General features: G+C 41.5%; 1 protein-coding gene across 1 annotated transcript in view; it reads left to right on the top strand.

Annotated features, from left to right (window-relative positions):
* The first annotated feature begins 990 nt into the window (after window positions 1–990).
* Window positions 991–11,086, top strand: part of apmap (adipocyte plasma membrane associated protein) — a 44,775-nt gene continuing 34,679 nt past the window's right edge. The window contains exons 1-3 of the mRNA XM_080200132.1: window positions 991–1,126; window positions 6,462–6,578; window positions 9,236–9,351. Of these exons, the coding sequence (XP_080056258.1) occupies window positions 1,035–1,126; window positions 6,462–6,578; window positions 9,236–9,351 (325 nt within the window). The 5' untranslated portion in view covers window positions 991–1,034. The remainder of the gene's footprint in view (window positions 1,127–6,461; window positions 6,579–9,235; window positions 9,352–11,086) is intronic.

Raw genomic sequence — 11,086 nt, 5'->3', positions numbered from 1 at the left:
CATCAATATGACAGCTATAAGTGAACCCACAGATAAACTTTCCATTAATAAGACAGTCACAGGTGAACCCACAGGTAAACTGCTCATCAATAAGATAGATACAGATGAACTCACAGGTAAACTCCTAATCAACATGACAGTTACAGGTGAACCCACAGGTAAACTGCTCATCAATATGACAGTTACAGGTGAACCCCCAGGTAAACTTTCCATTAATATGACAATCACAGGTGAATCTACAGGTAAACTTTCCATTAATATGACAATCACAGGTGAATCCACAGGTAAACTGCTCATCAGTGAGACAGATACAGATGAACTCACAGCTAAACTCCTCATCAATATGGCAGTTACAGATGAACCTGCAGGTAAACTCCTCATCAAATGACAGCTACAGGTGAATCCACAGATAAACTTTCCATTAATAAGACAGTCACAGGTGAATCGACAGGCAAACTGCTCATCAATAAGACAGATACAGATAAATTCACAGATAAACTCCTCATCAATATGACAGTCACAGGTGAACCCATGGGTAAACTGCTCACTAATACGACAGTTAGAGGTGAACTCACAGGTAAACTCCTCATCAATATGACAGTTACAGGTGAACCCACGGGTAAACTGCTCATCAATATGAGTCACAGGTGAACCCACAGGTAAACTTTCCATCAATATGACAGTTACAGGTGAACCCATAGATAAATTGCTCATCAATGTGACGGTGAAAGTTGAACCCACAGGTAAAGTCTGCATTAACAAGACAAGCACAGGTGAACCCACAGGTAAATTCTGCAGGTGACCCCTCCCCCACATACCATTGGTACAGTTATCTGTTCAAACGTGAGCAGGATTCAGCCGTTACTTTGGGTCTCGCGCTGCGATGAGGACGCTGGCAGTGGCGCGCGTGCGCAGTTGGGAGCCTGTGCGCGCATGCGCGGTTGTGCCAGTCGGTAGCCGGGGCGCGCAAGCGCGGGTCCCGGACTGGGCCGTTGGTCTCGGGTGGCGGGTGGCTGGTGCGGCGCTAGAGTACCATGAAGGAGGCGGAAGGTCTGCGGCACCGCCGGCTGCAGCCGCCGCAGGTCATCTCGGACGAGTCACGGGATGTCGAGACCAAGCATGTGAGGTAAAGGCTTGAGCCTGGGGTCCGGCATTGTTGTGACCATGGTCAGAAGATGAGGGTCATGCTAACTGGACCTTGGACCGTGACCGTGCTGATGAGTTTTATGTCCTGTGTGTATACAATTCGAGGGTAATGTTAATAGGGTTCGTGCAATGGTGTGTTTTACTTGGGGGAGGGGGGGTGGTTAATAGATTCAATACAAGAGAGATTTGTGTTCAATGACTGTCAATGAGGTACGTGCTGTGGGCTGGTTAACGTGTATGTTCATGGGTGTCAATCAGTGATGCATGTTGTGTTGGGGTGGTGGAGTAGGTAGTTATCCTTTTGTGAGATGTTGGCAAAGCCGATTATGCCAACGTTGGTTGCTCGTCCCCAATTGATCTTGAGAAGATGGTGGTGAGCTGTTCCTTCTTGAACCACTTGCATTCCATCTGGTGTGGGTACACCCATGGAGCTGTGAAGGAGCTTCAGGCTTGTGACCCAACCTCAGTGAGGGAATGGTGATTTATATCCCAAGCTGGGATGATGGTGTTCATATGCATCTTCTGCCCTTGTCCTTGTAGATGATAGGGGTCAGAGCTTTACAAAGGGGTTGTGGAAGAAGGTGTAGTGGATTCCTGCAGTGCATCTTGCGATACTTGCTTTTGCACCATCTGCCAGTGATGGATAAGATACCACTCAAGCAAGCTGCTTTGTTCTGGATTGTGTTGAGTTTCTCAAACATTTTTGGAGTTGCACTGAATCAGGCAAGCAGAGAATATTCCGTTATAGTCCTGACTTATGCCTGGCAGGTAAGTTTTGGGAAGTCAAGAGGGTAAATTACTTGCTGTTAGCACTGCTGGCCCTCAATGCCAGGGATCTGGGTTCAGTTCCCAGCTCGGGTCACTGTCTATGCAGAGTCTGCATGTTCTCCCTGTGTCAGCGTGGATTTCCTCCCACGTTCCCAAAAATGTGCAGGTTAGGTATATTGGCCATGCTAAATTCTCCCTCAGTGTACCTGAACAGGTGCCAGAGTGTGGCGACTAGGGGATTTTCACAGTAACTTCATTACAGTGTTCATGTAAGCCTACTTGTGACACTAATAAATAAAACTCTAAAAAAAATCCAAGCTTCTGACAAGCTGTTGTTGTCACTGTATTTATGTAGCTGGTCAGTGGTAACTTCCTGAGATGCTGATGATTATTAATATGGTCCATGTTGTTTGGGAATTTGTTAATGGGTTGTCTGCAGTGCTGCCTTAAGATCCCTCTTTCAGCCATATAATACCTTGCTCAGTGTAGAAACAACATGTAGTTGAAATATATTCCCCTAAAATGGGACCCAATTTCTATAACAGAAAAAATCCTGGAAATATTTAGTTTGTGCAATATCTATGGAGTGAGAAATAGAATAATGCTTCAAGTCAGTCAGTGACCTTTCATCAGAACTGCAAATGGTTACATGTAACTGTTTTTTAGTATAGTGATGAGGAAAGATCAAAATGGAAGCTCTATGATAGGTTGAAAGACAGATTGAATGACAAAAGGGATGAGGGTTTAAAGCAAAAGGGAGTGTTAAAGGGACAAGTTAAGAAATGAGAGATTGAACTGTAAATAGCAACAGTAAAATTATTACTTAGCAAGTGCTGCCTGAAAAAAAGGAGCAGTTATTCTCTAAATTATTGCACTCTTGAGTCTGACAAGCGCTGAAGAACCTAATTTGAAAGGTACATTCTCCAAGTTTACACTGAGTCTCTTGAGTGGGGAATTGAAAGGATAGGTGTTGGGAAGCTCAGAGCCAGTTTTGCAAACTGAATGGAAGTATTCAACAAAGCAGTCATCCAATCTACATTTGTTCTCCCCAGTATAGAGACTGCATTGCAAGCACCAAATTCAATAAAAATTGAAAAAGTACAGTTTTTGGGGCTCTGGATGATGGGAAAAGAGACAGTGAAAGAATAGGTGTCTCATCCCCATTGCTTGCCAAGGAAGGAAGCTGCTGCTGGATAGTGATAGCATAGTGGAATGCTGAAAAGACATGAATAATATATCTAGCTTCATTTTGCTATTTATTGTGCAAAGCATAATAAATGAAATGTTTGTAATGGCCTTTAATTTTAAAAAATGTAAGAAATAGGAGCAGGAGTAATCTTATGGCCCTTCAAGTTTCCTCCAGCAATTAGTAAGATCATTACTAATCTACCCCATGGTTCTGCACTACGCCCTTGTCTTCTTAATGTCCAAAAAAAAATTGATCTCTATTCTTGATATGTTTGATGATTGAGCTTTCACAGTACTCTGGTCAGAATTCCAAATAAACTCACCCCATGAGTGAAGAAAGTTTTTTGAATCTTGGCCTGAAATACCCAAACTCCTTATTCTGATACTGTGGCTCTTCGTTTTAGCCTAAGCACAGGAAATATCCCTTCAGCAGCCCCAAGGATATCTTTGTAGGAGTTCTTCAGGGCATTCCTGATCAACCATTTTCAGCTGCTTTACCAATAACTTTCCCTCCATCTGCTGCTGTTGACTGATGATTGCAATGTTCAGTTCTATTTGCAACTCCTAAGATAACGAAGCAGTCCCTGCCTGCATGCAGGAAGATCAGGACAATATTCAGGTGTGGACTGATAAATGGCAAGTAACAACTCATCCCCATCTGGCGGCCAATATTAAATTTGATGATTGGGGCAGGGAGATGGGACAATGGATTGCTTAAAAACAAGAGAATTCATGCCATGTAATGACCATCTTCAAGAAAGAATGTAACCACCTCTGCATGGCATTCAATGGCATTTCTATTGCTGAATCCTCCATCACCATTCATGACATTGCGGGATCATTGTTGACCAGAAAACTGAAAATGGCCTGCCAGTTCTCTTTTGTCTCATCCTCAACCCATGCTAATGTGTTACCCCCAAACCTGTCGATCCTACTTTTGTATAATCTCTTGCGTAGAACCTTAAAATCCTCATTCATTGCTTTGCCCCATCCACCCTACAACATGTAGCCTCAAAAAAACTTTGTCCAACGCAATTTCTCTTTCATAAATCAGTGTTGACTCTGCCTAATTGTATAATGATTCTCTAAGTAATGTTACCACATCAGTAATAGATGGTGGCATTTTAACAACTATTGTTGACAGCCTTACTGGCCTATAGTTCCCTGAACAGTGGGGTATGTTTGTTACCTCCAAATCCATGGGGAGCAATCTAGAAGCTGGGGAATTCTGGAAGATCAAAACCAATGCATCCACAATCTCTATAACTACTCTTTTAATATCTTAGGATGCCATCAGGTCTAAGGGATTCGTTAACTTAAGTCACATCAATATCTCCAGTACTATTTATTTGATAATAACTATCCTTAGATTCTTCATTTCTTTAGACCCATGGTTCACCATTATGCCTTGGATGTTTTCTGTGCTTCTATGTTGAAGACAGATGCAAGATATCCATTTAATGTCTCCTTAACCCTCATAATTTCGCCTGTCTCTGCCCTTGAGGAATCTACGTTTGTATTCTCTAATTGCTCTTTCTTGAATATCTATAGAAGTTTTTACAGTCTATATTTATGTCTCTGAATAGTTTATGCTCATTCTATTTTCACCTTTAATTGCTTTGCCAACTTTTCACAAATTCTACAACTGCCCCAGAGCTCAAGATGACTGCACTTTTTGGCAATGTCTTAAGTTTTTATTTACTTCTTTGCCTTTTCTGGTTAGTCGCATTTGGGTCACTTTTCCCATGGGTTTTTAAAAGAAATATGTATACTAGTTTCTTTTTGATTTTAAAATGGATTTCACATTCTCAAATGGATTGGATTTTAATTCTGCATTACTACTACTGTAACTAAACTACTATGCTATTTATTGTACATTGATGCTTGGGTACATTTTGATTGAATGAAACCAAAATGGTGGCATTGACTGTGTGGATTTAAAATTGAGATTTCTGGAAGTGTACTGTTTCTTTCAACAAAAAGGAAGCTGTGCGTTTATATTTATACAGGACATTTACAGCCAATGAAGTACTTTTGAAGAATACTCATTGTTATAATGTAGGAAACGTGCAAAGCAAGCTGTCACAAACTTCAATGTGATAGTGAGTAGATGATCTCTTGTGCAGTTATTGAGGAGTAAATATTGGTCAGGAGCCCATCTTTTTGAATATTATCATGGATCTTTTACACCTGTGTGGGAGGCCAGGCAGGCCTGTGTGTAATGCTTCATCTGAATGCATTCCTCGGTAGTCACTTAAAAAAAAATTCTTACTGCATTCCAAGTTACAAAGCCAGTGCTCAAAGTAGACCGGGAGACCCAAGTCCAATCCTTGCTTGTTCCACAAATGAAATTCCAATTGAATCCAATAAGAGAGACAAACAAGATCCAAGTTGACAAGATAAGGCATCGCACCCCACCTTGGACTTGATCTGACGCTTGGTCTTAGCCAAAAGGCCAAGAAGCTTTAATTTTTGTGCTCGACCTGGATTGAACTCCCAAACTTCTGACTTGAGGTGAGAGTGTTACCAACTGAGTCATAGCTAGCAGTAATGGTCAGTGTAATTATTGTTAATTTAAAAATAAAGGATGAAGACCGATCGAGTTATTTGTGTTCCTTGTCGTGTCTAAACAGAATGGCATAGCCTGTGTTAACATTCTGCCTAATTCATACCGAATTATTTGCATTTTTAACATAGCTTCATAGGAGCCTTATCAGACAAGCTTTGCACCAAGCTGTGTGAGAAACTAGGACAGGTGACCAAAAGCGTGGTCAAAGTTAGATTTTAATGAGCATCTTAAAAGAGAGTTTTGGGAGGGAATTCTGTAGTTTGGAGCCTCAATAGATGAATTCATGGTTATCAGTAGAGGGGGGGGACAGAGAATTGGGAATGCTTAAGAGCCCAGTATTGGAAGAACACCATGTTCCCTTGAGATATGGAAGAAGAGATTGCAGACAGTATGTGGAATGGGGCCAAGGAAGGATTTGGAGACGCAGATGAGAATTTTAACGTTGAGACATTGGCCCAAAATGTAACAATGTAGGTCATTGAGCACTACAACAAGATATACTTCAGCCTCCCTGAAGCCTACATTTAAAAAAAAGGTCAGTAGTTCTTCCCATCTATGCAAAACTTTTTCCTCCTTTTCATCTATGCAAAACTTTTTCCTCCTAGGGCTTGACTGCATTTGACACATTTTCCCAATAGATTTCATGACCGTTGGGTTATTTTGTACAGAGCACATTCTTTCTATAACTGTCATTGGAAAGTTACTTTGAAAAGATGATGCTAAACAATTCTTCCTTCCTATATGATTCTACAATAAGCATTGCAAGTTCCTGAATATGTTTCTCTTCTAGTGCGTACAGTGGAAAAGTCTTCCGGATAACCTTGACAACACTCATTGTTACACTTCTAGCCCCATTGCTGGTAGCAACATTGCTGCTGCAGTCTCCAATAAACCCTGAACCTTTCAGGTAAGAATGTATTTGCTGTGGATCAAATACAGATGTTGTAACCATTGAGCTCCAATCATACATGACCAAGTGGAATAGAGAATGACGTTTGCTTTGATTTATTATTGTCACATATATTAACACAGTCAAAAGTCTTGTTTCTTGTGCGCTATACAGACAAAGCATATTATTCATAGAAAAGGAAATGAGAGAGTGCAGAATGTAGTGTTACCGTCATAGCTAGGGTGTAGAGAAAGACCAACTGAGTAAGTTGGTACGTGACCTCAGACTTCTGAGTCTCCTTCCTGAAGGAAGAAGGTGGAAGAGAGAAGGTCTGGGATGCATGGGGTCCTTAATTATGCTGGCTGCTTTGCCGATTCAGCGGGAAGTGTAGACAGAATCAGTGGATAGAAGGTTTATTTGCGTGATGGATTGGGCTGCATTATGATCTTTGTAGTTCCTTGCAGCCTTGGGCAGAGCAGGAGCCATGCCAAGCTGTGATACAACCAGAAAAAATGCTTTCTATGGTGCACCTGTATCATAGTCGGTGAGAGTTGTAGCTGACGTGCCAGATTTCCTTAGTTTTCTGAGAGAGTAGAGGTGATGGTGGGCTTTCTTAACCATAGTGTCAGCATTGTTTATATTTCATTTTCATGAATGTGTTAAAAATACATCCCTGGAGTTCCTCAGTGATTTATTGATACTGAGTCTTAACTAGCAGAAATGGTAGAATGTAAGTGGTGTCAGTGTCCCACAACTGTGGAGGAAATAGTATCATTTGGATCTTATGACTTATCACTGTTCATGGACAAAGAACAAAGAAAATTACAGAACAGGAACAGGCCCTTTGGCCCTCCAAGCCTGCATAGACCATGCTGCCTGACTGAACTGAAACCCCCTACTCTTCCGGGGACCTTAACTAGAATGTGAGTGTATCATTGGTAGGTTAGTGCATGGTTGGCTTGAGTGTCCTATGTGGTAGAATAGTCTGCCAGATGTTGCTGGTTGGACTTGAATATGGTTGCAATGAAGTGTTATTGGGGAGTTGCTGGGTAATGGAGCCATGAAGCAGCTTCTTCAGGAGAGTAGGTTTAAGGAGGAGAAATAAGCAAAATGGCATGTTTCATCTGGAGAAAACATCAAGTGTAGTGAGAAAGCAGGGTGCATGAAGGGAAGTGCTAAAATGAATTTGATTTGATTTAGTGTCACATGTATTAGTGTACAGTGAAAAGTATTGTTTTTTGCACGCAATACAAACAAGGCATAAAGTTCATTGAGAAAGAAAAGAGAGAGTGCAGAAGGTTGTGTTAGTCATAGTTGGGATGTAGGAAATGATCAACTCAGTGCGGGATAGGTCCATTCAAAAGTCTGATGGCCGGGAAGAAGCTGTTCTTGAGTTGGTTTGTAACTTTTCCCGGACAGAAGAAGGTGGAAGAGAGTATGTTTGGGGTGCCTGGGGTTCTTGATTATGTTGGCTGCTTTTCTGAAGCAGCAGGAAATGTAGATAGAGTCAATGGATGGGAGGCTGGTTTGCATGATGGATTGGGCTACATTCACGATTCTTCCTAGTTTCTTGTGATCTTTGGCAGAGCAGGAACCATACCAAGCTGTGATACAACCAGAAAGAATGCTTTCTATGGTACATCTGTAAAAGTTGATGAGAATAACAAATTAAGATTTGCAGGACATTTGCTGGGCTTAAAAAGAAATAATTGTCATTTAGTGTATAAAACAGAGTGCACATGGTACCAAAAGAGCACAATGTTTGACATATTGAAAAATAAGATAGAGTGAAGTCCATTAGCTGTTAACTACAAAGAGCATTAGTTGCAAAAGCAAATGGCGTTGAAGTACTGTGATCTACAGTGTCGGAGATTTATAGATGAATGGGATCATCATTGACGATGTACTTGGTAAAAATCTACTTGCAGCACAAAATTGAGGTTGGAACTGAGTTGAGAGGCAGAAAAATGATTTTGAAATTTTTTTAAAGAAAATAAGAAAATTATATATTTTTTGATAGAAGGAAGAATTTGTGTGTTTATGATCCATGTTTTTCAATATTGAAGAGAATCAATTTTGACTTTTGCTTATACAAACTCAGAATAGGAGAATGAGAGAAGCTGTTTAGAAGTTAAAGAAATTATGAATTTCATAGCTGCTTTACTCCTGTTTGTCAACCTGTCAGCAAAACCACTGTGTGGGAAAATGAAAAGGGTTGGTACGTTTAAGGTGTTGAAAAAGATTGAAAGACTTGATTAGATAAAAAAGAAGTATTTCATCTGATGGGGATTCTAGAATGAGAAGACATGACCTTAAAACTAATGCTAAAACATTCAAAGGTGATGTGAATAGAGTGCTGGAAATATGTGTAAAACGCCATTTCCACAACTGCCTAAGTTTCAGTAGCAACCTAATTTTACAAAGGTGAGGTGTTTCTAGCAAGTACTGTCACAAATACAGATCAATATGGCAATGCCACTAATGCAATTCATATTCAGGAGTATTTGCTATTTATATATTTTTGTTTCTAAGCTATACCCCTTTTTTTAACAGTTCTTTCCTCTGAAGTTTAATTCTTTCTAGTTGATACAGTAACACAGTTGCATCAAGTTTGTTTGTGCTGCAGGTAATCCCTCGACTTCAGGCTATTAACTTTGTTACTTTTTTGTTTGCAGTTACAAGGAACCTCCCTTATTAACTGGTCCTTTGGAGCCTAACCTTAAGCTGAGACAGGCTGAGCACTTGTTTAAAGACCAACTGATTGGACCAGAATCTATTGCACACCTTGGCGGTATGGACCTACCTTGCATGGTTTTATATTAAAACTGGTTATAGGGAGGAAAAAGGTTCAGTTCAAGAAGTCAACTCTCTTCATTATTGCTCTTTAGGTCAATGTGGTCCTGATTACTATTAATTTATATGGCACTTAGAAGTCATTCAGCGCATCATGCTTCTGCCAGTGCCTAGCAAGAATTCTCCAGTTTGTTCCATTGCTCTGTTCTTTCCCATTGCCTTGCAGCTGTTCCTTTTTCAAGTATAAGTTGAACTTCTTCTTTTGAACGTTACTCTTAAATCTGATTTTGTCATTTTTTTCACGCAATGCTTTCCACATGATAACTTGCTTGCTTAAAAGAAAAATCCTCGCCTCCAATTAACCCTGGCCATCCTTGTTCATTTTCTAAAAATAAATCTGCCCTTTGCCAGTGAAAGCAATTTTTCCTGATCAAAACTCTTTCTAATTTTGAACCCCTCTATTGAACCTTTCTTAAAATTCTTCTTCCTCTGGAGAACAATCCCAGCTTCTCTTGCCTCTCTACATAGGTGAGTCCCTTGTGCCACTCCAGTAAATCTCCTCTGTACTGTCTCCAGGTCCATGTTGGACAAGACAGACTCAGATAATTTATTAACAAAGAACAAAGAACAACCCAGCACGGGAAACAGGCCCTTCGGCCCAACAAGCCCGCGCCACCATCTTAACAAAGCATTTTCCTACACCTGCCTTGACCCGTGTGTATGCGTATGGGACCCCCATTGGAAACCAGATTCAGGGGAGAATCGTTCAGGGACAATTTGTGACTCCAATCAGCCTAAGAGCACATCTTTGGGGTGTGGGAGGAAACCGGAGCACCCGGAGGAAACCCACGCAACCACAGGGAGAATGCACAAACTCCCACAGACACCGGCCCAAATCCATGTATCTGCACAGCTAGCAGTGATAGTCACTGAGCTGTTGTGGTGCCCATCTGCTGGTCCAGTTTTAAGCATACACAAACGACGCAAAGTACTAGGCCACTCTCGAAACATCCAAGAGCAGCCCACGCACGACCCACCGTGTGTATGCCCCTCGGTAGACAACAAGGTGGACCAATACACCTGCAGAGTAAAAGGGACAAAACATCAACACGTGTAGCATTAGATTTCCAGTAACGTCCCGAGGCTCTGACCCTTATTTAAAACCGTTTCCTACAACCCTCCATCCCTGTTTCACTCATGCACCTATCTAAGTAAACCTTAAACAAGTCCAGCGTGCCTGCCTCCACCACCTTACTTGGCAGTGCATTACATACTCCCACGACCCTCTGTGTGAAAAACCTCCCTCTAGCATCCAAATTATACCTCTCCCCCCTCACCTTAAGCCCGTGGCCCCTCGTGATATTTGTCTCCAATCTAGGAAAAAGCCTGCCACTGTTTACTCTATCTATACCCTTCATTATTTTATACACCTCTATCAGATCCCCCCTTAATCTCCGTCTCTCTCTCAGGAAAAGAGCCCCAGTTTACCCAATCTTTCCTCATCACCCAGTCCTTCCATACCAGGCAGCATCCTGGCAAACCTCCTCTGCACCCTCTCCAAGATCTCCACGTCCTTCTGGTAGTAAGGTGACCAGAATGACGCAGTACTCCAAATGCGGTCTAACCAACGTTCTGTACAACTGTAGCATTAGACGCCAGCTCTTGTACTCTATACCCCTTCCTATAAAGGCCAACATACCATAGGCTTTCTTCGCAACCTTCTCCACTTGTGT

The sequence above is a fragment of the Carcharhinus amblyrhynchos genome, chromosome 12 (assembly GCF_965287045.1).
Source record: "Carcharhinus amblyrhynchos chromosome 12, sCarAmb.v2.hapA, whole genome shotgun sequence".
Taxonomy (NCBI): domain Eukaryota; kingdom Metazoa; phylum Chordata; class Chondrichthyes; order Carcharhiniformes; family Carcharhinidae; genus Carcharhinus; species Carcharhinus amblyrhynchos.
The sequence above is the reverse complement of the archived record's forward strand: the minus strand, read 5'-3'. Positions and strand labels throughout refer to the sequence as shown.